Below are 26,169 nucleotides of genomic sequence, written 5' to 3' on the forward strand. Positions count from 1 at the left end.
GCGAGGGCCGGGAGGGGCGCTCGGCGGGAGAGGGCATCCAGCAGGCAGCCTTGCCGGCGGAGGCCCCCAGGAGCGGCGGCGGCGGCGGGAGCGGCCATGTCGCGGCGGCGCGTGCCGGTGGTGGACGTGCAGAGCGACAACTTCGCGGAGCTGTGGCCCTCCATGGTGCTGGCCCTGCGCACCGCCACCTTCGTCGCCGTGGACACGGTGAGGCGGGGCGGGGGGAGGTGACCGACCGAGCGAGCGAGCGGAGGCGCAGGCGGGCCCGCTGACCGGTGTCTCCCCGCAGGAGCTGAGCGGCCTCGGCGCCAGGAAGTCGCTGCTGAGCCCGTGAGTGCCCCGATCGGGCGGGAGTGGGGTGCGGGGGTCGCTCAACCGGACTGAGCGGCTGCGGGTGCTCCGGAGCGCGTCCCGCCGGTACCGGTTGCCGTCTCCCTGCGGGGTTTGTCTCTCCGGGGGCGGCCGGTGGGACGGGGCAGGGCGGGAGCCGTCAGCCGCCGTTCTCCCGCCGGCCAGGTGCATCGAAGAGCGGTACAAAGCCGTCTGCAGCGCGGCCAGGACCCGCTCCGTCCTGTCCCTCGGCGTGGCCTGTTTCAAGCGGCTCCCGGAGAAGGTGGGTGCGGGGGCCGCAGGGCGGCCCTTCCCTCTTGTTCCCGGGTGCACCGGGACGCGACCCACCCGCGCTCCCTGGGCTTGCCCCTGGGCTTTGCGGCAGCTCCCGCCCCTGTATCGCTGTGCCCCCTGTCCCCCTGCAGTCGGAGAACACGTACCTCTGCCAGATCTACAACCTGACGCTGCTCTGCACCGAGGACTATGTCGTCGAGCCCCAGTCGGTGCAGTTCCTGGTGCAGCACGGCTTTGACTTCAACAAGCAGTACGCCCAGGGGATCCCTTACCACAAGGGCAACGACAAGGTACGGAACGACTCTCCTTCGGCCACATCAGGTTGCTCTGCCCCAGGCTCCTGGGGAGGCTGCTGGCTTCCCCCGGTCCCAGCGTCTCCCCCACCAGCTGCTGAGGGAAGATGGGCTCACGCCGGGGTGTAGAGCGCAGCATTATCCCTTTCGCCTCCCTGCTGGTTTATATCCAGCCTCTCACCTGTTGCGATTGCCTTTCCAAATAATTAGTGCTCTGTTTGCGCAGAGCAAGGCAGAGCTGTAGGCAATACTCTGCTGCAGCAGGCTCCGAGGACTTCCCGGGGTGACGGCAAGTCAAGGCAGTAAGGCTCGGTGACTAATCCTCCTTCTTGCAGGGCAACGAGGCCCAGAGCAGGAGTGTTCGCACTTTTTTTCTGGAGCTCATACGAGCGAAGAAGCCTCTCATTCTCCATAATGGCCTGATCGATCTGGTGTTCCTGTACCAGTGCTTCTATGCTCACCTCCCAGACAACCTCGGCACCTTCACCGCTGATCTCTCGGAAATGTTTCCAGCAGGAATATACGACACCAAATATGCTTCAGAGTTTGAGACTCGCTTTGTAGCATCCTACCTGGAGTACGCTTACAAGAAGTGGTGAGCAGCGCTGTGGTATTTAAAGCTTTTGGGAGGAAAGGCAAAGGGAGTGTCAGTGTTTCATTTGTTTGTTTTTCCAGGCAAGGGGTTGGGTCTTTGTATTACCCCAACGAATGAAGAAAGGTGCTTTTTGGGGGACTCTGCCCTGTGCTCTTCCCATTTCTAGAATGGATGCTGAGTGCACAAGGGTGCATTTTGTAATACACCTTATCTGTTCGGCGGGCAGCTACTGAAAGAGGATTTCAGTCTTCCTCTGGCAGCAATTCTGACCACAGAGTGACCTGATCTCACTGAAAAACAATCAATTCACTGCATGGCCCTCGTCCGGGGCTGCGGCAGGAACACACACAGGAGAGTGCTCCCTGCACCTCCTGACACTGACCAGCTCTGTCACATGTCCCATCACTTTCCTTCCAAGCGAAGGTTGTGCTCTTGTTCCAGGGCATCCCATCTTGCTTCCTGCCCCCAGCTCTTCGTTGATATCTTCCAGGCAGACACATGTTACAAGCAGAGATGTCTGTCTGCTTCACGTGTCAGTCTGGCCCCTGGTTCTGCAGTCCCCACACAATCTAAACAAGCCTGTGGCAGTGACAGAGCCCCTTGAATCTCCATTAAACTGAAGTCATGCTCTGTGCAGAGGAGAAATGGTATTTTTAGTGACTGTTTTATATCAGGAAATGCCATTTTGACAGGTCTGAAAACATTCAAGATGGCTGTTCTCAAACATGAGAATGCTTTGTTTTGACAAGATAAAAATACTTTTTAAACTGACCTTTTAAATTTTTTAACCCATGATTCTAGTTACACGGAGCCTTCCAAAGGTTTTGGGCCTTTTAGCCAGCTCTTGGGACAAAATAGTCCTTTTCTCATGAGATGGAAAACGTTTCCTTGTTGTTTGCATTGCCCAGGCTCAACCTGTCTGGGTGGTGGCTGCTGGATGCTCTACATGACACCTCATTTTGGGGCATTTTTTTCTTTGTCCATTAATATTATGAAGACTAACGTGTATCTTAGTGCCCTTAATATTTAAAAATCAAACTATGCTTCACCAGAGACACTGTTGTCCCTGCCTCTATGTCAGCATAAGAGAAGTCAACCTTTAAATCATCACGGAAGCAACTAACTAAAGCTGTTCTCCCAGGACTGAGTTTTCTCTCCAGCAGGCTGTCGAGCTGAGGCTGGAGCTCAAGAGCTAGTGGAGTTGAGACTTGGTGGAGAGCAGCACGTTTGCACCAGCTCCACGCCGTGGTACCTTCAGCGAGTTAACCGCAGTAACTGTGTGCTCTTGTTTGTTCCAGCAAGCGAGAGAACTGCAAGCTGAAGGACTCCAGCGGGCAGCACCTCACCATTGAGTTCTGCAACTACCCAGACAACATGTCCCATTATATCGACTATCGCCACTGCTCTCTGGAAGAAGAAAGCCACAACGTGGGAGGGGGAAATAAGGTGCCCGTCTGCGAGAAATTTTCAGTAAGTAACATGAATTCCCTGCTTCCTTTCTGGCTCCATGGAAAGAGCCACATGTGGCCAAAGCAGGAAGCGGGAGGAAAGCACCTGGGAGCTTCACAGTACAAGGAAGATTTTTCAAAGCTTCAGGTGGCTTCGTGGTGGAAAGGGCAATAGCATGCTCTGTTCAGAGGTGGTAAATTCCACAGGCTACATTGGACACAAAGATTCAGAAAGAGATTATGTGGCCCTAAATGGTGGGATAGTATGAGTTACAGTACCTATTGCTGTCTTGGGAGGGCTGTAAGTTCTAAATTTGTTTGGCTTGTCCTCTGAGCAAGAAATGCTGCCTCTTCTCTCTCCCATATCTTGATGAGATATAAAAAAATATTACCTCTCAGCTGCTTCTGGCACCATAGCAAAGTGTGATCCACAGCTTCTCGAGTCCTGGTGCTGCTACAGCAGTAAACGAAGAGCCCGTTTGATCAGATTGTAACTGGGTTCAGAAGCTTCAGGGAGAAAAGGAGGTCTTCCAGATGTTGCAAGTTACTGTTGCAGAACAACACAAGTTGGGGAAACCTCTGGAAGTTTCTCATCCGACTGTCAACTCAATATTGCTCAGAGAATTTTGAAAAATCTCTAAGGACAGAGATTACAAAACCTCTCCAGGCTGTTCTAGAGCTTGACCACTCCTTGTGAAAAAATGCTTTCCTGGGTACCTAGTCAGAATTTCCCCTGACTGTTCCCACATCACTTTTCCCTATGCTCCCCTCAGAAGAGTTTAGCTCTCTCTTCTCTATAACCTCTGCTTTAGGTAGCTGCAGACAGCAACTAGATATCCCCATCCCCTTACCCTCATCTTTTCCAGGTGGAACAAACCCACCCCTTCCTTGTCCTCTCTTTCCTCATATATTGTGTGCTACACCTTGACAGCTCCCTGCTGCACTTGGCTGCAGTTTGTCAGTGCTTTTCTTGCATGTTATGGGGCTGTAACTGGACACAGTGCTCCTGATACAGCCTCACAAGCCCTCAGTAGAAGGGAATAACGAGCTCTGCTCCGTTTTATGTTGATAAGTTGCTCTGACCAGAAGGCCGGTGGCTACAGACTTCTCTCTCTCTCCCTAGGCCTATGGCTGGTGTCCAAAAGGCGTGAAGTGTCCACAGTCTCATAACATTGACTTCATAATTGATGAGGACGACAAGCTTTGGGAGGAGAAACGGAAGAAACGGAAGCACAAATGGAAGCGTCGGAAGAACACAGAAGAGCCTGCAAAGGTGTTTGAACAGGAAAGCTCAGGGAAAGAAATGGAGCTATCTCAGAATGGGGCGGAGGGACCACCACGAAAACAGAGCTGCTACGAGCCTGCAGCTGCCTCAGAGCTAGCAGAGATGACAGCCAACACTGAGGGCAGGCCGCTGGAGGAGAACTCCATGGACATAGAAGCAGAGGTCAGCTCAGACACTAGCACACAACGGGAAGAGGGTCTGGGGAGCACTGAAGGAGCTACTGCCCAGGTAGCAGCTGCTGTGAGCCCTTCTGCCACGGGAAATGCCTCTGACAGTGACCAAGTGGAGGGAAAGTCAGAGGTTCCCACTGGCATGGGCTCAGTCCATCACCCAGACAACCCCGAGACTGAAGCAGGACATGCTGCAGGAAAGGAAAAGGGAAGCTACGATCCACCTTCACAGGGGGGCACACACCGAGCTGGCTTTGATGCATTCATGACTGGGTATATCATGGCTTATGTCTGGATGCTCAAGAAAGGAACAAACACAGACACTGATGCAGGGCCCTGGTTGCCAGACTGCCACAATAAACTGTACCTCAGTGGGAAATCGGTGCCGCTTCAGATAGTGAAGAGCTTGTTTTCTAAATCTTCCAAAGCTCACAGCCAGAAGATGAAGTTGGCCTGGGCCAGTGGATAGAGCTAGAGGACTCCTCACTGAACTGGGTTGTTTTTTTTCCCTTCAAGTTTTTAAGTTCTGTATTCCATCTGGAACTGACCAGAAGGGGAGCAAGTTTCTTACTCTTGCTTTTGTTTTAACTTCTGATTGATTAAATTGCTCTCAATTGGAGTTCCCCCTGTTGTTCCTTAGCGGAAGGCTAGGCTGCGAAGGCAGGGGTGAGGCTGCAGTTACTGGAGAAAGATGTGACGCTTCTGCCAGACACCAGATGAAAGCAGGCTAGCTCTTCAGGCAAAACATACATCTTTATGAATGTTTAAGACAAGAGTTACTGCTTTCAGTCACTGCTGGTACAGTAACTCCCTATAACTCATAGTTATTTCTTGACTTTCTAAGGAAGTCAAGAAGGAAGAGAGAGCATTGTGGTTTGTTTCTTTTTAAAGAGACACTGACCACGGCTGGTGCTGAACACGCACCTGGGAGAGCTAGCCCACTTCATATTTGTACTTTACCTTTATCTTGGTTACAGCATACATAGATGAGGCCTTTGCTCCTACAGGACAAAGCTTCTCCCAGGTGGGCCAGCTGATTCTAGTGCAGGGTAACTGCATGCAGAACCAAGCCACAGCGGGTCTTCAGACTTCTAAGTAAGGGGAGACGCAGCGGGACTTAAAGCCAGGTGCGGTCCTCTCAAACTGCACTGCTTCCTGCGCTACTGAAGTGATTCTCCAGGGCTAGAAGAGAACAGCCACAATGGCAAGCTCCCTGCGCGCTGAGTGCTATCAAAAGCCATCTTGTCTTGTAGGTCACAAGTTCCTGCCTACTCTGCAGAGTGCTGTAAGGCAGAGCAGAAACAGTCCTTGAGTCTCATGGATTTAATGGTGTAACACTTCAGTAAGATACAGGAGAGAAATATCATTGAATGAGGATGACAGTTCTCCCTGTTTATAATTCAGCACCGAGTAATAGCGAATACAATCGTAAGCCAAGTATTAATGTCATCCATAGCTTAAGTAAGCATTTGAGCCAGCTTTTTTAACCTAGAATCGCCCTCTTAATCACAAGACTCAGGCCTTGATTTTATTTTTATTTTGAAAGCAAGATGGGAAAGTTTACAAAACCTGACCAAGAAAAAATTACGAAAATATTTAACTGGATTCATCTTTGGTTACTTCTTATTGCAGTTCCAATAAAACATACACCATTTCTATAGTTCAAAAAAAAAAAAGTCAGAAGGTCAATCAACATAAAAACAAGACGTGCTTTCTTTACATATTCATAAATATCCACAATATTAGAAAAGTTGTTTTGCAAAGATTTTTTTTTTTCTGGCAGTGTTAACTTACTATTATACACAGGCTACAAACTTCTTCCTAAGCCTTTAATTACAAGTTGAGCTATTTACAGACTGCAAAATATTAAGACGTAAAACTCCTTCATAAATACGAAAATAGATCATCTCGCAAAGATCTTTATACTTAATCAAATATCTGGCTGCCCCTCCTCCCAAAAAAAAGAAAGGTTATTTGTTTTTGCATAGAAATGTAGTGACATGCAATATAAACAATAGCATTAAGTGCAAACAGGAATTATTCAAGTGTCTTTAGTTGTACTGGCAAAAAATACCAATGTTCTGTTATACATAATACATCAATGCCTCTCCAACAAGTTTAAGTCTACTATAGCCCCTTGTCTGCACTGCTTTTGAGGGGCAGCAATTCACATGCATTCTCTTAAGTTGCATTTTATCAACCTGCAACCTCAACAAAAATAGCTTATAACAGACATTTAAATGAATTCAACATAGAAAGATTTAAAGTGAATTAAAAATATCTTTGATCTCTTCAGGGCACCTAGCAATGTGTAGAAAGTGTTTTAAAAGAGCAAGAACTGCTCCCGTAAGAAAGTCAAAAATCATGATAAAATCCAATCACCATAAAACTTTGTCACATCACTATAAAACAAGGAGTCTGCTGACCAGATGTTCGTCAGTAGCTGTCAGAAAATGGCCCCCAGTAGAAAAGCACCCTCGGGTAGGCAGAAAACCTAGGAGTATTTACTAGGTGCAAGCTAGATTCAGCTTTACGCAACCAAAGGGATGAGACGTAGCGAGTGCCGACTGCATCCAGGCCCTTGGAAACACTGGGGTTTAGCAAGCACTTAGCTATTTTAAAATGGCCTTTTGCTCCAGTTTCATACACGTGCCTCTTCTCCCATGCAGACCACGAATCCAGGAAAGGCCTGGGCCGCTCTTCCTTGGCATTTCTCTTTCTGACATCTCCACCTCAGTACAAAGAGCTCAAAAAGTGGATAGATGTGCCCTATGCATGTCAGCTGGCTGTCCTTAAAGCAGATGTTTAAGAAAATAAAATTTTAGCCATGCTGCTTTGTAAGAGAGCTATTCAGGGCAGGGAAACGTTTTAAGAGACAGTGGTGTTAAGAAAACAGGTCACTGTAATGGGTGCCACAGAGGTATCCCAAGCCTGACTGCACAGGCTTTGGAGAGGGCAACAGGCTTCGTGACAAGGGGTGTCAGCGCTGACAACCAGGGCTAATGCGAGCCACAGAGCAGCCAGAGGCGCGTGTGTGCTCTCCGATGAGGCTGCGGGCAGTTGGAGGATGCCGGCCAGCTTCCTCACAGCCTGGTGATCCAGAAGTAAACTATTCCTTATTATTGCTTGTTTGTCTGAAGTCACACACCTAAACGCATCTTGTGACAACAGAAGCTGGTGCTGATGGTTTCCCTCCCAAAAGATTACAATTGTATAAAAGATAGAAAGAGGAAAGAAAAAGAAAAAGAGAAAAAATACAAAAAAAGCAGGCACCAGGCAGGCAGCTAGCTGGCAATTGAGCTCTACTGTTTCCCTGTCCTCAAAGGAAATTTCACACACACAGTGCCAGCTGTACAAGCTGCTCTGCACTCTGCAGACAGGACACACAAGACAGACTACTCTACGGATCGGCACCTTCAGGAGGCAGAGAGGTGTGTGCCAAAAGGCGTGATCTCAGTAAGGATACGCATTTTCTCTTTCAAACTGCTAGCAGCTGCCTAATCTGGCATGGACTGTGCCAAGTCACTCGGTGACATTGGGTTTCTCATTTAATTCTTCGCAGCCACTGCAAGGGGATAACTGCTGCTCAGGTTAACGCATAGTTCACAAGAGGAAGTCATAACTCACAGAATAATGACCTACACCTCTGGAAAGATAAGCATCTCAGCCAAGAAAGAACTAAGGCTTTCTCCTTCATCCTTTCTTTGACATAGGAACACAGTAGGAATAGTCTTGCTTCCATCAGAGACTAGCTTACATTTTCCATCCTTACAAGACAGCAGGAAGACAGTGTAACAGGCTACCTGGGTGAAATTCTGGTCTCCACTGCATTACCATCTGCTTAGCAGGCATGCAATGCATACCTCAGGAATGATAATATAGGTTAAAAAAATTAATAATTTAAAATCCCATGTCGTTGGGACAACAATAGTGGAAAAGGGCAGGATGGTGCACAAACGTCACCACAGGACAAGCTTTCCTGTACATCACATCCCAGAGCGGGGATCTCTGATGCTGGTTCCAGCAAGCAGCATTAAAGCTCATGCCGCTGCTTCTTTCACATGTACCCGAGGGAAGGAAAAAAAAAAAAAAAAGAAAAAAAGAAAAAGTTCATCTTGTTCAGTGACAGGAGAAGCCAATGAAGACAACAGCTTCTTTCTGTAGAAGAAAAAAGTTAATAAGGGACAAGCTAATTTTCTTCAGTTTGACATTCAAAGCCCTTCTGTGAGTCTACTGTCTATCCTCTCCAAGAGCACTTGTGTGGCTGCAACACTGCTGGCAACTTCCCCTGAGCAGGGGAATCCTGTCCTCTGTAAGCACACTGGTTTTAAGTAAGGAGCCATTGTTACTGCAGTAAAATCAAGGAGATCAGATGTCGTACCAGAGAGGGAGGTGAATGTGAACCTTCTAGCTTAGCAGCAGTAGTCAACTGTTATCTAGATATTGTATTCAATTAACTATTCCACGAAAACAGATCACAGTGTCCATTCAGATCTTCAGAGATAAGAGCCCACACACCTCAAAAGCTCAGTAAAACTCTTACTTTTCACTGGCAGTTTCTCCAGAAGCACAGAAATGGTAATGCCTGGAATATGGCTCTCCTCTTGTGCCCTGGGCAAATCTTCCTCCACATTTGGGTTGAGGTACATGAAGAGCTGTGCAAGGAGGAGAGCAGCCCTCACCACATCCTGCTTTCCTGCACTAATGTATTATACATCGTTACCAAATCCCAAGGGAAAATGAAACACCAGGGAACAGATTCTTCTTGTTAATCACAAAGTATTTGTCATGTGATTCAGCCTGCAGATTGCCACCAGCGTGAGGGGTTTTGTTTCTGCTGCTTTTGAAAGAAGAGCTTGTTTAATGCTGCAAGTGCATTCACAGCAGCTCTGGGACCAGGGAGCATTCCTATCTGCTCAACATAGCTCTGAAAGATCTCTGTGCCCGTTTCTAAAACAGAGGCTCTGACTCACGTGTGCAGCTGCAGAACGTTAATGCAAAAATCTGCAGTGGTTTAGAGCAGCTGGTCAGTCAGAGGAAGAGGGGAGAAAAAAACTAAGGGTCACTCTTTCTACCCAACATGGAGCTTAAGGCCTTGAAATGCTCCATGCTGGAATCCAGGTCAAACTGTTTACGCGGTGCCTGCTCTGGCTGCTGCCTCTTGGAAGGACTGTGGGGCCCACATGGCCATTCTGGCTGGAGTAGTTCCACCTCCTAATGCAAATCAGGGAAGGGAATAAGCAGAGTTTGAAATAAAGTTAAAATAATCAGTCTCTCCAGACGCTGTCTGCAGCTATCTGTTTGACAGCCAGTTTCTACCATCTGCTGAGTCTCTTTCAAACGTGAAGCCCAGCACTATAGAAAAACAGAGTTTAAGTGACTGGGAACAACTGTTCCCTCAAGGACACGTTCAGTTTGAGCCCTCTCTTCATATGTCACAGGTTGACTGAGTGCTGCCACTTGCTGAGATGTTGGAGGAGGTCTGAGACAACGGGGCAGGACTGTCCCCATCCTGCTCCCTGAAGAGCCATGCCTCTCTCTCCAGCTCGGTGCAAGGGCTAACGCTGAACAGAGGCTTTGTAGATTCTAGAGGAGTATTTTTCAGTAGGTCATCTTCCACCTCCATCTCTTCAGAAGGGAGACAACCCACAAACACTTGTGAGGAGCCACGTCCCTCAGAGTTCACTGAATTCTCAACTGAGAGCTTTTTGTAAGATAGCGGCTCAGGCTGGGCCAGCACTAATGGTTGGTTACAGGCTGGATCTCCATGCGTATTCTCAACAGGGCAAAACCCATTTTCCTCCTGGGCCACTGGCCCATCTGAACAGTCCATATCCTCCTCTTGTCCTGGTGCAGGGAGAAATTCCGGCCTGTGAGGCTTGGCTTGAAAGGGGGGAATCTCTGACACACCATATTTACTGCTACTCAGGAGTTTTTGCCGAACTTCGGCACCTAGCTGGATTGGGTCACACCTGCTGACAGTTGAAGACAGTCCCCCAAACAGGCCATATTCCTTGTGCGGCAATTCAGGAGAGAGTGGAAGTGATCTGCATCGTCTCCCAGGAAGAAGGGAAAATTCTTGCCAGTCTGTGCTATACGCCTGCCGGAACTGGGACTGGCTGGCTTTCAAGCCTACACCTGCCTCTGGGGAATGCAAGTCAAACACAAGGGAGATTACAGACTTGCTTGGCATGTCAAAGAATTTGATCTTCCCCCCCTTGAGGTCCTCCCGGGCACTGAAGGGATTAACTTTCCGGCCTAACCCTTTGTTTGGTGTATAGTAGGGGTCCTGCACATTTATCTTCCTGGAAGGCTTGCGGGAGAAGATATCCGACTGGCTGCGTGACAACCAGATATTCCGACGAGGACGGGGTGACTTGGGTGGGATCTTATCATCCAGGGAACTCAAACGTTTTACTCCTGGTCCTTTTTCAATTGAACCTGAGTAGAAGAAAAGAAATACTCTTAGCTTAAAGGAGCTATATGCCTGCATGTCTGCTAATTCACAGAGCCTTCACGACAACTGTAAAGAAAAAGCTGCATATCTGATGTTTCAAAGTATCTCCCATAAGCACGTTTGCTCATTCCTTACAAGTTCCTGCACAAACACAAGGACACCATTCTCTTCTCCTCAGTGTATTATTGGTTTCAAACATGGAGATTTGTCAGCCCTGTCCACAGGGCCTTCTAAATGTTAGGCAGTCAAAACTACATTTAAAATATTCTCTCCTCTTTACTCATGCTTCAGGCTAATTAAAAGTCATCTGGAAGACTTGAGGAAATGTGAATTCAGTTAATGCCATCTTACTTCCCTAGGCAGTGAAACTGGACTGCTTCTTTATCATTTTATGATCAAATTTGTCACCCACATTATGGGGGATGCTAATTTAGCAAGACAATATTGCCTTCAGAAAAAAACAAAGGAAAGGAAACTGTACAAAAATCTGGTAGGAAGGAAGAAGTCTTTCCCTCTTCTATCCAAACCCCGTGTTTTAGGGTCCCTTCAAACCTCCTCGCTGCCAGTAAACTGAGACAGCAGAGATGGCACAAGGTGATCTTAGAGAAGAACAATTTGAATGTTTCTAGATTTATCATCCTGGCTTCCAGCAGAGGTTGCCCAAGATCTCTTCATGATACTGACCATAGAGGAGGGCAAGTATAAGACATAATCACCAAAGGAATAGGGACTGTTTCATCCCTTAATGGGAAAAGCTTAAGACCAAAATAAATGTCCCTCCTGATACCATGAAGAGTTAAAATCATTCCATCCCAGCCTTCATTCAGTACATAATCCAGTACAGAAACTAGGGATATATTAGAGTTTGACTCTAATGAATAGGAGTTAAAAAGTTGTACGTATGTGTGTGTGTATTTATTTGTGCACATGCATGCACACACACATATATATAAATAAAAGCTGTATCACTAGAACAGGACGGGAAAATTGTAGTTGTTTAGGAAAAGATGCTGCCTCCTTGAGTGATTGGAACATGCATCTGCCACTGGCTCTCAAGCTGCCTCTGAAGAGCTGTGGCAGAGTAGTAACAAACTGATATAAAGAAGTGGTATCTCCTTTTGACTACCATTTCCAGAATAAGCACATACGAATTTCCACTTTTCCCTTTAAATACTGCCACAGTTTAGATTGTAGTCACTCCTCCTAGGAAAGACTATGCAAGTCAAAGAACAGCATGTAACACTTCTTGAGGAAGATGCAAATCTGAGATGTACTCCAAAGGGAGAATGCCAGGCAAATGGGGGAGGAAAAAAACAAAACAAAACAAACAAAAAACCCCAATGCACATAAAAATACTACAAACCCAACAACCAAAAAAACTCCAAACAAAAAATTTTCCTTTTAACTCGCACCTCTTTTAGGTGCTTTCCAGGCGTGGGAGAACTACCACATGCATGCATTCCACGTGGTTTACAATATAGAACTCATTTCAATCTATAACCATATTACAGATCGACATATACGTATGTATATTGTGTATTTATATACACAATATGAGAAACCATTTTTACTGTACTCTAAGTTTCCAATGACAGAAGTCTACTAACACAAAAGATATCCAAGTCAGAATATGCCCCAGGTTACAAGGACTGCTTGCAATTTGCTCCCCACACCAGGTGGCACTAGATGGCTTCAGAGAAAGCCCTTCAAGGTCAGCATTCCCAAGCAGATCTGGGATTCATCTTTTCCCCAGTCTTTCAGAGTACTTGCACCTTCTCTGCTCTTCCTACTGAAGGAGTTTAAGAAGCTTCTAAGTGCTACATGTAACATGCACCAAAGAAATTATGCATATGCACTAAGTATGGCAGGGACAAAGCAAAAGTTGATGGATTTTCATATACTATTAGCAACTTAAAAAACCATTCCCAAATGAACTCCTAAGTTTCCCCACAAGAGCTTGTGGGCACAATCTTTTGAGGCACTTTAAGAAACAGTTAGCTGTTCTTTCCCGAAGGACAATCTGCAGTGCAGAGTATATAGCACTGTTCCAGAATCATTTTCAGGCTTTGAGTAAAATCACTCATAAGCTGTAAATAATACCATATATAGCTGAAATCCTAGTCTTCGAAAAAGGAAGCATTGTACCCTCTTGCTGTTAGCCTTCAGCAGTGTTTGTACAATACAGACACTTACCTTTGGGTTTTCTTTCACTGTTGTCAAGATTCAAAAACTTTCTCTCTCTGTCCGAGTCCTCATTTCTCAGGCGATTTAAAATCTCCTCCAGTGTTTTGACAATATCAGCAAATGAAGGACGCAACTTTGGATCCATCTGTGAACACACACAAATCAAATTCATGTGTGTTTGTCCATGCTATTCTACTTACACAGTGGACAGACAGAGGGACAATCTGAAGGAACTGAGGAAATTCAAGACCGTTTTAAGAAGTGTGTTGTCATTGCAAAAAACCTAAGTAAAGCAAGTGAAAAGTAGTATTCTGTCCCAGTTTTTATCTATCATAACTCTCACATTTAATTATCAAATTGTAAACGTTCTATGATGAGGACGCATTTTAAATTGAAAAGGTGGGAAGCTGTTAGATTTCAGGGCTTCAGAGAGGATTTTGTTTGTTTGTTTTAAACAGCTTTCATACTTCAAGGATTTCTTTCTGGACTCCAGTTATCAGAGATTATTTATCAATGTTATTTCAAAACATGCCTGAAGCAATAAGGATTAAACAGAGCAACTTGGCTATGTCATTCTTTAAAAGTTTGTAATTCTTCCATCGTTTCCTTATGGCTTTAATTAAAACCCACCTAAATGCCATTGATGATTTTCAAGTTAAAAGTATTGTACCTTTCCATCTGTTAATTAGCCTTACTACTTGGCATACTGGTCTGTCTTGTGAGGAAGCAAGACTGGTTATAGAATTTGACAATTTAATACAATAGGAAAAACAAAGAATCCATCTTTGCCCAAGTAAAATACTGTCCCCCCACAGTCATCAGTAAGTATTCAGTCTGTATTTATTTATTCACCCTAGTAGAAATAGATCTCAAAGTCCAATGCTAAAATTGTACTAGAGGGCAAGCAGCTTAATTTAAGTAGTAACTTAGAAGGCATTTCATCATTTTGAACATTGACTCTGTATATATGTTACAGGTTTAACTACTGTAGGCAGCAATGTCCAATTCCGCAGCTGAAAGTTAACCTCATTACACTATTAAAAAAGATTCCGCTTGACCTGATTCCTGTTTCCAGCCCTCTAAAGGCTTTTTCAGAGCAGACAAGCCCAGACAGATCTCACCTCTAGTACAAAGGGAACAGTGGTGCTTTGTAAACAAAAAACCCAAAGACCTCCATTGTACTACCTTGCAGGTCCTACCAGATGAGTATTTCTGAACAGAACTGGTACGATCAGCAATACCAGAACACCTTCGAGCAACCAGGGTAAAGGGCTAAAAGTTTATATGTACAGTAATAAAAACCAAACAAATCACACTTGAAGAGCTTCAGAGCAGCAAAAAAAAAAAAAGTTGTTCTAATGCAGCAGTTGGAATTTCCTGGCATAGGAAAACATCTTTTTCAGCTTTCCCTGTTTCACTGAAAGAGTAGGGCAGGGGCAACACCAAAGCACACACTCTGTACTCCAACAAATTTACTAACTTGGGAAGCTTAGAGAGCTGTTGCAAGCTACAGAAAGTGAGAATTGGTCTCTGGCTATTTTAACTGTGCTAGGTAAGATCCAGGACAAGAGCAGTGACAGAAAAGTGACTGAGAGCAACATTTCTCTCTTCCATCCCCGAGCAGTCCAGATTCTGCTCAAATGGCATAGAAGGTTCTTCCTCAAGGCAGCAGCTGCCCACAGCTCAGCTCATGCTGGTAAGCTTTTTGTGTGATCATACCTTATTATAACTATTTGCACAGGTAGGCTTATATTTGTTGGAGAGCCATAAGTTTTAGACTTCCTCACATGTACTTATTTGAAATAAAAAACTTTATAACAGCAAGTTAAAGACATTCTAATCCACTACTCATACACACACATCAGTTTTTACTGGTTTTCTTAGGTTGCCTTAAAGCACGTTTCCTGGCTGTAGAAAACCCCAGCGGCTTTGCACTGGGGTGCAATCAGCTGAACTATACAGTTTACACTGTTTTGTTGACCTATTAAATAATAAAAACCTATATAAATGCCCATGTCTAAGAGCAAATTATCACACAGATCACCTGCTATTGAAGCACAGCATACTCAGGAAGATATAAGAAAGCCTTCTCTGTTCACCACCTTTTTCCTTCTACTAGGTAAGTGGTAAGTGAATTGCAGCCTGCCTAACAATGAAATCAGCATATTAATGGCTTGATCACAAGACAGTAATTTCCACCTTCAAGTCAGGGAAGGGATGTTTATTATACAGGAAGCAGCATTTGATGATAATCAGTAGGAGAAAATCCTTTTTCTCCTAGCACACCAAATTCTTACATGAAAATATAAGATCAGTCGCTTCCCCTTTTCACGAGTACAGTTTTACTCGGAATTTCACCTGTGCTGAAAAACTGCTTTAAATCGTGCACCACATGTTTGCATGCAGTATGATTTCTACAGGTGGGAGCCGAGATTTCCAAAGTCAAATCCTACCTCTAGCCAAACCCTGTAGTGCTTACGTTGTCAAAACACTTCATAAACACGAGTCAGATGTACCACTGTCCTGGTGGCGCAAGCTCCACTGCACTAAGGTGAAATCAGTGGAGTAGGTTGTCCAGAGTAAACTCCACAAACATCTTTAGAATTAATTTATGCTATCTTGTGTCAAGAGCAGCAGTCACCCCCACCTGCCCATATCCTCACCTTTATACCACTTTCCCCTTGAGTGAGCATGTGCATTTGTACTAATACAAAGAGAGCACTCGGGGCAAAAAGAAGCATCAACAGCATGGAGAGATGAGACTGCTTCTTCCAGCAGCAATGTTGACATGAAAACAAAGCCTGAAAAATCAGTAACAGACAGGGAAAAAAAGCCTGTTCTGAGACTTTCCTTGCAAACACTCACTTGGACACAGTGCTGGTACTGGCTCCAGCATGGCCTGGTTGTGGGGTCCCAGGCAACATTTTGTGCAATCATGTTTTCAGAACTCACCTCAACTTAAGTTGTGCCAACTGGACATTCCCAACTTCAGCTGAATTTGGTGGGAGCTCAGGTTCTCTTACTTCATGTAAACCAGTTTACTACACAAGGGTACTACAAATCTCTGTTACAGGATAACCCACAAAAGAGACCTACTTCCCTGAAATTTTCAAACTGAGGAGCCATGAAGGTATCCAGCACTAACTACCACAATTTTACTTGAATAATTGGCAGAAAATTTACTCCGTACAGCGCATTGCCTATAGCCTTACTGATAATAAATCATTTGGATCCAAGTTAGTTTTTTTGGAACACAGGCTAGGGATTTGGAGGTTTATCCTGCTTTCCAAAAGGCAGCATATAGAAACTTTAGAGTAGTTTAGTGCCTGCTCTTGATTTGTTTGTTCCCTCTGTTTATGAGAGCAACTCAGAATTCTTTCTTCACAGCTCAGTAGGTCTGTACACAGTAACAGCTGGATTTTGTCAGCCCGAGGGCCAGCCAGTGTCAACGGCATACGACTGGTTATGATCAGCCTGAGCAGCCTGCAAGAAGCTGTTTGGTGTGCCAGACCTGTTTGTTTGGCATGACAGAACACAGAATTGCAAAAACACAAGATAGACCTTGTTGCAAAGGGAAGGGTTATAAAAACTGCAAGGGACTTTCTGGGTTATCAGAATGTACACTGCTTTTACAGGTAGGCCCTTCAAGTCTCTTCTGTAAATGCTTTAAGCTCTATCTTCAACAGCCAGAGGGATTTAGACAACTCCAGTTTAGGCCTCTCCCCTTCAAGTGAGATACTCACATTACAGCAGTTGAAGGCCAGCTGGAGGAAGTCAGGGGGACAGTCTCCCACCATGTGCTGGAAGGCATCATAATCTAATCCAAAATTCTGTACAAACAAAAACACAGCACAGAGATATAAATCAGGTCTGCTATCTGGCCCAAAGCATCTTCTTTTCACAGGGTCCCTACGTGGAGTTATCAGGAATAACCATGAACACCATCTCTCAGCGGCCACATACAGCGGACTTTGAGAAAACTCCATGCAGACTCTGAACTGCAGCACTCCCAGTGGGGATTACTTGATACAAGATACCTGTAAGAGAATGAGCTGACTTCAAAGCCCATCCTTCTTCCTGGATTCAACTGCAATCCATTGCACTTGAAATGATGTCCATGTGGATCTGGAAGCAATATCCTATATTATGAAGTTTCACCATGGTGACTTTCACAATGTAAATTAACAGCCTGCCTGCTACAAAAGCAGAGGCTTTGCTACGTTGCTATGATGAAAATTTGCCAATTAAAATGGTTAATTTTTCAGTGGATGGTAGATTGGTAATACAAATTATCCAGTTCCTTAAATGCACGTCTGTAAAATCTGAAGGGCAGAGAAACAAAAGGATCTCTTATTTACTGCAGTTCAAGACCTAAGCGATTTTGCATTTTCAGAACCAGAGGGGAAGAGACAATTTGAAAGACCCACCCAGAGAGGGCCAAAAAGCTGCCCTGCAAGTGGGACTCAACCAAAAGGCAACCGAAGAAAGTAAGAAGTATCTTGTTTGATCAATCGATTCTAGCTCAGATCCACAGTACTTAGCACAGTCTATGCAAAAATAAGGGTGAGCTTATTTTAGCTGCTGCTGACAGAGCTCCTGCCCCTTTCACAAGGAAGGGCTGCTTAGCAGATGCAGTGTGCCAAACCACGCTCTGTTCTGAATCTGGCAAGAAGTCTACATGAGCTATCACCACAAAAGGAAGGTGACTGCAATGCTCTCAGTGCTCTGCTAGTTTGGGGCAGAAAGGATTTTCCCATGAGGGCTGCAGGTGGACAAAGTCTGTGTGAAAGTGTCTTCGATGAAGCTTCTTACAGTAACCGCACAGAAGAACAAAAGCCTTTTACAGGCTATTTTTAATGTAACACCTATTCATCCTATCTTTGGCAGCAGTGCCAGAACTTCTAAAGGCCAGCCATTATCATGGCATACTCACCACCTCCCACCAATGTTATAAACATAACCGCTTACCTCTGTGCGAGGGAGATAGTCTGGATCTGCCTGTATTCTTGCTATAATCTCACACAGAATTATACCATAGGAGAACACATCCGCCTGAGAGAGAAAAAAAAAAATAGCCCCATGGTTCAGCTATGAATACTCAGCGTTCTTATCTGCAACTGCGTTTCTCCTTACGCCAAATGGTTATCGTGAAACAACTAGACCAACACCACAGGCTTAGAACACTAAGCAACTGCATTATAGCTAACATTTTCCATGTGAAAAAACACATGCTTACAGTAAAGCATTCTTGTTGCACAAATAGCAATAACTTTAAAACTCTTTCAAGAAAAAAAGAAAAAACAAAACACCAAACCACTCTTAATTCAGCAGTGTAAAAAAAATAATATCCTTCCTTGCATAAAGAATGGTGAAATTGCATTTGATGTCCTACAGATGGGAGTAATTAAAAACATAGCCAAAACCATGACATGCCTATATATGTTAGAAAGACAGGTTTAGACGGTTAGAAAGATGGGTTTAGAACACACATAAACACAGCTTATCCAGAACATTAATGCTGTTTTTAAGAAAAACTACATTATCCCCTTCTTACAATTCAGCACCTCTGGAGAAAAGTGTCTTTCCCAAAGCTTGAGATATCTAGTAACACTATATACCACCATCCATTTCCATTGACATTTCCATGATGCTTAGTAATCACTCATCTGACTATGATGTAGATCTGACTAGATGTACAGTTGCTCAGATTTCCACCCACTTGAATTTATCATGTAATAAAATTTAGGAAAACATGGACTAAATGTCTACAGACAGAAGCTGACATCCCTCATCCCTTATTTCTCAGGCAGGCTTATATGTCACCTTTCATGCTCATGAGGTGAGACCTGTTTCCTCTTTAGTCCTCCATGCCCCAGGGTTAGTGAAGAATGCAGCACCACAGATTTGGGTACTGTATTATTAATTTAGGTCAATCGGAACTCTTAACAAAGCTTTGAAATGGTAATTATTACATTCATTACTGAGGTAGCTACTGCTTTCCTGAAAGTTAAAAGTACCACCAATTAAACAGACTACTGACTACTAGCTATAAAAAAAGTACAGGATGTGGGCTTTATCACAGAAAAGCTGCACTTGCAGGGCTGAAGTAGACTGTGTCACACGTGGGAGAGAAAACCACGTGTAAAGAAGAGCTCGACTGAAAATACTATTTCTAAAATACAGTGTGATCCGATCCTCCTCTGAAAAAAATATTTCCCAATGTCATAAGCAGGAAAACTGAGAAATACCTCTGGAGAACATTTTTATCCAGGTATCTTACCTTAAGAGATTCTGATTTTTTTTTTTTTTTAATTAAAATACTTGTACAAGTTTACATACAGACCTTTAACTTCTACCCAGATTTCACTAATATATGGTCTTACTACATTTCTCATCAGACATGACTAAATTAAGTTGTGTTAGGTCAGCAACACATTGTCATGTTTCTGCATGTGTGGTGTTTCAGAATGGAAGCAGCGTAACAGTGAGTTATGCTAAAGGTAATTCTATTTCTGTGTAAGAATTCACACCCTGAATTAAAAATATTAGTTATTCAACTCACACTCTCCCTCAGTCTGAATGATCTACTGAGTACAGACACGTGACAAATGAAAATAACAGTAATTTTATTATGGAAATGCTAAGTCTCATATACAGCTATTGAAGAGAAACGCCTAACAACTGAAGTCCATTTATATCAAGCACCTACCTTTTCATTGTAAGGTTCATCTCTGAGAACTTCTGGTGCCATCCAGAAGGGTGAACCCACCACTGGTAACTTCTCGCTATATAGATAAGGGATGGATGGCAGGAAAGGAGGGAGGCAGGAAAGGTGAGGGAGAGAGAGAGAAGAACTATTAATTAAATACTCTGATTCAGGAACTGCTACTAACTTTCCATAACTCCAAGTATCTGCAGAAACTTTCACCAGAGGGAAGTCAATACAAATGGGTTCCATAACATACTGTATTTTACACTGGTTTCCTACTGGACTCACTGCAGCATTCAATAGCAGGAGGAGAAGGTGAAAGAAAGAGTTCAATCAGTTACTCATATTTTATCTCCAGTTTCTAAGCACCTGGCCACTCTTTTAAGAAGTATTATTTTATTTGAAGGTCACAGGTGTTCAATACTTTTGGTTTCCAAACTCTTGGCAGAGTGGTCTCCTTCATCTCTACAGAAAAATGTCAGTTTCAGGCTAGATGTCAAGTTCTCCGTTCATGCAGCAAGACATGCAGGTATCCATCCCTACACATATACCAACAGGCAACTCTGAAAGTATTCAGCACAGCCTGCTTGCAAACTGTTTAAAAAAAAAAAAAGTCAAGATTGACCAGATAAATCCTTCAATAGGGAAAAATTAAAAGTAATCAAAATAGAGGCAATTTGAAAAAATTGCAATGTTTCCATACGGCTGAATACTGGGGTCTTAAAGAAAGGCCTCCAGCTTGCCACCCAGCTGACCTTGAAGGAATACCTATTAAGAAAACCAGACCTCTGAAGGCCTCAAATAGCATGGCTTGCTGGCCAGCAAACTGGAAACAACAAAACCGCAAAACAACAAAATGGAGGTATGACTAGATCAAACCAAACTGGTGGTTAAATGTAACAATTTTATTATCGTAGCATCATTTAGGTTGGAAAAGACCCTTGGGATCACCGAGTCCAACCATCAACCCCACTCTACAAAGTTCTCCCCTACACCGTATCCCCTAACACCACATCTAAACGACTCAAACACATTCAGGGACGGTGACTCCACCACCTCCCTGGGCAGCCCATTCCAGTGTCTGACCACTCTTTCTGTGAAGAATTTCTTCCTAATGTCCACTCTAAACCTACCCTGTTGCAGCTTGAAGCCATTCCCTCCTGTCCTATCGCTAATTACCTGTGAGAAGAGACCAGCACCAACCTCTCTACAATGGCCTTTCAAGTAGTTGTAGAGAGTGACGAGGTCTCCCCTCAGCCTCCTCTTCCTCAAGCTAAACAGTCCCAGCTCCTGTTGTTTGTTTTAGTAACAAGTTACCTTAATTGTAGCTATTACTATATTCTCAGTTTTCAGGGCACCTCAGAACAGGGTATTAAGAACACCTAAAGGCACCCGTGGTGTCTTCCTGATTTTGTGATGGGTTCGTATGAACACAGCTGAAACTTTCCGTACCTTAAAGGGCAGAGACGCCACAGGAGCATACGAGATACGCATTGATTGTACTTATCAGTAATTTGGAAATTAAAATGTTCACTTTTTTAAGCCTTTACATCAATATTTCATCAAGATTAATACAAGCCTTCGGACCTCCCAAGATACAGTTTTAGGGTATGTGCAGTTTAAAAACAGTGTATAGCCGAGATCAATTTTTATTGTTTTCTTTACAGTCAAAATTGCTGGAAGGCTTCTGATTTTACACAGAAGCACACACTGGAGAAAACCTGACAGCACATTTCACAGTCAGAATACTCTGAAATACACAAGTCAATATACAGAGAGAACAATGAAATCCTTGTCCTCAATCTCCCCAATGGTGGGATGACAAAAGGACTATTTCCAATTGTGACGATAGCTTGTGACAGTCACCTGTGCACTCCTCAAATTGTAATTTCATCTAGGGAGAGCAAAATGGTGAGCTACTGTTAGACAGTAATTTTAGTATCTCTTTGTTATAAACCTGCATCTTAACAACTACCCAGAGGTTAAGGAGAATAATATTGGAATGCCACTGAGTATTGTTTATGAAAATGGAAATAATCTAATTATAAAACCATCCCAATCCAGGATGCTGGACAGTATTTTTGTGTTTCCTTTGTTGTGTTGTGGTTGTTGGTTTTTTAAAATCAAAATTTCCAAGTACCTGCTTAGAAGATCTACTGAAAAGCTTGAGTAAATCCTCTACTCACTGCAGCATTTTTGAAGAACAAATGTCACCACTAAATCTATCAAAATGGAGAGTAATTAAGACTGGAATATTTTGGTCATCCAGCCTGCAGTTCTAGACTGAAGACTGAGGATATTTTTTGCAAATTCTGTATCAGAAGGCAGTAATGGCCTCAGGGATCTGGCTTATTAGAGGTTGACCTGCAGTTGCACTGAAACTCTTGCTGTATTTTGATTAGTTCACGTACCTGTGATCAGGAATTTTCTCTGCTAAACCAAAGTCTCCCACTATTGCTGAGTATCCGTTCTCATCGTGTTTTATTAAGCAGTTCTGGGGGGAAAAAAAAAAAAAAAAAAAACAACAAAAAAACCCAATCAACAGAAGAGTTATTGTCTGAGCATGAAACCCATGTATCATTTGTTTTATTTTTAATCTGGAACAAGACTACAAGATATCGTTTGGAAGACGTTCATCTATGAGAAGCTTTTGTCTAGAAGCTACCACCCTTTTCCACTACCCTCCCCCCTGCACAATCACATGTCTGTCAAACTTAAGATGCTGCAAACAGCCTTACACTTAGTTAATAATCCACTTAAAAACTTGCTGAGAAAGCAGGCAGCCACAGGCAGCACGTACCCAGCTAGGTTCTAGCAAGAATTAAGATGATTTAGCTCCCTTACTGCTAAGTATGCGATACATGCTGTTCACTATAACACCTTAAATTTTCTCTTTACAATTTGCCTGTACCTGACCAGAATGCAAGAGCAGAGCAGACTCTAAATGCCTTTATGTGTTTTGCTACATTAACTACTGAAAAGGAACTCACTGCTTTGATGTAGGTTTTCATCAGAAAATACAAGATGTGACAAAGTTATATGTGCTTTTAAAGTCAAATGAAATTCTTCATTCTACGCTACATCATAAAACATGATTTAAGGGAAAAGTCTAATAGGGAAAAGCTGTCAATCCTTTCCTTTCAGATGTGCCCTCCTGTGTCAGGAAGGAGGGCAATTTAAAGGACACACAGAGATAATTTTGGTCTGGTAACATCACATCATACACAGGGTATTATCGATTTATTTTTGTTATTTATTTACAACTCTGAGAAATATGCTTTGACCATTCCAGTACCACATCTTTTCCCATCTCACTGAAGGAATCCATAGCTGACTTCCCTACGTTTTTTTTTCTGTCCTGCAATAGGTGGAGCAAGACAGAGAATTCATTCCCTTACCACATGCCTTGCTCCATATCCTTCTGCAGGCAGTACAATAGCAGTGACAGCAGCAAAACCACTGCCGACTCCTACAGAGTGGTACCCTGCATTAATTAGCTAAACAGCAGGAAACACTTTCTAGCTTTATTGTGCTTGGATGTAAAAAAGCTCCTCGCTGACCCAAGAGCATTAGCTTCTCTGTATAATGCAGCTACCAAGAAAAGTGAGCCCCTTGTCTAAAAGATCAAGTTCAGGTCATCCCTGTTTATGTTATTCAGAGACGATTGTGGTTCAGGCCATGAAGTGAGTTTTCTTCCTGCCAATTAAAAGGTTAAGCAAGCCACTCCTGCGCTCGTGTAAAGAAAAATGCATGCCAGCCTCTTGAAACACATGCCAGGCTCCTGAGATGCAAAGTTCTATTTGTTTAGCATGATTCAAGTATAATAAGTACAGTTAGTTTGTGGATTCATAAACATGTACCAAGTTAAATCAACCGTGCTTGCCCAAAGAGCAGCAAAGCTTCTCAGTTACGGGCTTTGTTATCTTTTATCAAAGAGCACATTCATTCAGCTTGCCTCTGTTTAAACATTTGGTCACTATAAGTGGACTTAAAACTGAGAAGGATAAAACTTCTCTGAAAAATCTTGCTCAGATGATTCAGACAAGTGGAATTTCATTGTGTACCACACAGAAACAAGCCTATGAGGACACCACAAAGATTTTGCAGCCTACAAGAATGCCGGTACTAGCTTATCCAGCGAAATATCACGTTATTTTCTGCCATAGATTTCCCAACACTTAAAGATGATTCATAATTCGACATTTAAAAAAAAAAAAGGAACAACTCTGATTCATAAAAGAACCAGTTTTAAGATCTAGATTTTCTTCTTGCATTACCTTTGACTATTTACAGTTTTGTTCATTTTGAGTAGCAAGACTGCAGTAGCTCATTTTACATTGTGGGTTTTGTAGAGGAGGGTTATTCTCCAATAACCCTGTCTCCAAAATTTCAGGGGAGCATTTCAATCCAGACTGAGAACTATTCTCAACATAACTAAAAATCTATAGAAACATTTCTAGTGACCTTATGATCTGCAATAATTTACAGTGCTGCTTTGATACCAAAAGGAGGCTTAAATGGAACATCAACCTGAAGGCAAATTCCTTCAGCTTCTTACCAGTATAAAATCACATCTCATTAGACAGCAATACATAACCAACTTAAAACGAAGAATCTTACCCCCCACCAAGCCCCGGGCAGTCTCAGCTCTCAGGTACAGCACTGAATTGTTACGCAAGGGGATTATTCCTATATAAATCATAAATTAAACCAATAGCGCATCCAATCTAGCTGCCAAGTAATGCTACCCGACAGGTCTGAGCTCCTTCCCAGATGAGGAGGAGCTGCCCGCAGCAAAGCCAGGCTCCCTTTCAGTGCAGGCCTTTCAAGGAACCGAACAGAATGGACACCCCACCGCTGTGAGGTCCAGAGGTGCTGCAGGAGAGACCAGGACACCGTGACAAGGCAACGCGGGAAAGCCTAGGGCAACATTTCTGCTGTAAAGCACTGATCGATTGTTCTGCTGTGGTGGGCTGCACAATGTTAAATGACATAAAGAAAGCTAAACTATTCTCTCTCATTAGTAGAAGCTTGCCTTTTGTCTGCATATGAAGAAGTGCTGAGTGTGAATTTAAATTCATTAGGATTACGTATTTCCAGTACAAGAGTGACTTTTTTTATTCATGCTTAAGTCATCCATGGGCAGGTGACATGCACCAGACAAAAAAAAAAAGCCATTGTCACTACAAATGCTCACTGTAGTGAAACTAAACTGATTTAATTCAACTGGTGCAGATTTTTATGTAGCTAAGCACCAGCTTCCTGGAACCCAGAAAGGATAGAAGCCTGTTCCTACCAAAATCAGTAGTAAAGCTCTTCTACAGATACTAGCTTGATAAGATGTATCTTATCAAGATAAGATGGATGAGCAGTACAAAGTTTTGCAGATGACAATGCTTCATCCCGTGCTGAGATTCTCCAAGTGTTGAAGGCCAGCCCTCAGCACCACCATACTCCTCCTCCAGCCTTCCCACCCTAGTAAAGCCATTACACAACACTGCTCCAAATCCACAGCACAAATAGTTTAGTTATCAGATTTAAGATGCAATTCATACAAAGGTGACTTAACACAGCCCACAGTAACTGGCAGTTCACGTGCACTCAATGAAAGACATTTCTAAGCATTCACATTCTACTGCCAAGATAAATCAGGATCAAAAAAGGAACAAAGCTTCATTGTAGACTAAAAGGTTGAAAAGAGCTTTTAAGTTTAAGCTAGAGGTGATATCTTAGTAGGGAAAGTACAATAGAGCATACTGCACTGTTTCTACTGACAAAGCGATACTTCTCAGTTTCTACAAAAAAGGAAAACATGTGTATCAGTTTGGTATGAAGAAGTTTCATTAATGGATTTTAGCACAGAGACTCAAGAGTTCAAACTCCTCTCTAGAACTGCCTATGAGATGAAATGCCAAGCAGCTTTATAATACGGGCTTCAAGAAAACACTTCTGACTTACTATTGCGCTATTTGTATAAGCTGCAAGGCAATAAACTATGACGATCTTCTCAAACTTTCTCTTTGGACCTCTGCAGACAAGGATGTTCTTTCCTTTGGCAGCTCGCACAGTCAAAGAGGGCAGTATTTTACTTCAGTTGGGTTCTCGAGGTTTTTTTTTCCCCAAAATGGGGACCCCATCATTCCTTCCAGAGGCAGTCTCTTAATAGAAGCAAGGAGCTCTGTACATGAGCCCTAAAGAGTTAACAGAGCTGTTTATGCAGAGACAGATGTGAAAGAACATAAAGCCCCCTTTGTGTGTTACAGGAGCTTAACATCTGCTTTGCACAGCATAATCCTGCTAAGACGAATGCAATATTCTACTCTCCCTTTCACATCAACAAAAATGAAAATAGACTCAAGAGTTTCAGAGTTAAAAATAAGTTGCTTAGATGAAGAAACCCCATC

General features: G+C 43.5%; 2 protein-coding genes across 3 annotated transcripts in view; one reads left to right on the forward strand and one right to left on the reverse strand.

Annotated features, from left to right (window-relative positions):
• The first annotated feature begins 54 nt into the window (after positions 1-54).
• On the forward strand, positions 55-5,034 carry TOE1 (target of EGR1, exonuclease). Its single transcript, XM_054211179.1, has 7 exons — positions 55-207; positions 290-330; positions 517-613; positions 756-914; positions 1,253-1,512; positions 2,811-2,982; positions 4,084-5,034. The coding sequence occupies exons 1-7, from the start codon at positions 97-99 to the stop codon at positions 4,882-4,884; spliced, it is 1,641 nt and encodes a 546-aa protein (XP_054067154.1). The 5' UTR covers positions 55-96; the 3' UTR covers positions 4,885-5,034.
• Positions 5,035-5,937: 903 nt separating this feature from the next.
• The window catches only part of TESK2 (testis associated actin remodelling kinase 2), an 86,602-nt gene continuing 66,370 nt past the window's right edge, over positions 5,938-26,169 (reverse strand). For both annotated transcript variants that reach the window (XM_054211176.1, XM_054211177.1), the window contains 6 exons: positions 22,177-22,259; positions 19,766-19,841; positions 18,025-18,108; positions 16,800-16,886; positions 13,066-13,201; positions 5,938-10,856 (listed from right to left, as the gene is read on the reverse strand). In XM_054211176.1, the coding sequence (XP_054067151.1) occupies positions 9,844-10,856; positions 13,066-13,201; positions 16,800-16,886; positions 18,025-18,108; positions 19,766-19,841; positions 22,177-22,259 (1,479 nt within the window). In that variant the 3' untranslated portion in view covers positions 5,938-9,843. The remainder of the gene's footprint in view (positions 10,857-13,065; positions 13,202-16,799; positions 16,887-18,024; positions 18,109-19,765; positions 19,842-22,176; positions 22,260-26,169) is intronic.

This window comes from Rissa tridactyla, chromosome 8 (assembly GCF_028500815.1).
Source record: "Rissa tridactyla isolate bRisTri1 chromosome 8, bRisTri1.patW.cur.20221130, whole genome shotgun sequence".
NCBI lineage: Eukaryota > Metazoa > Chordata > Aves > Charadriiformes > Laridae > Rissa > Rissa tridactyla.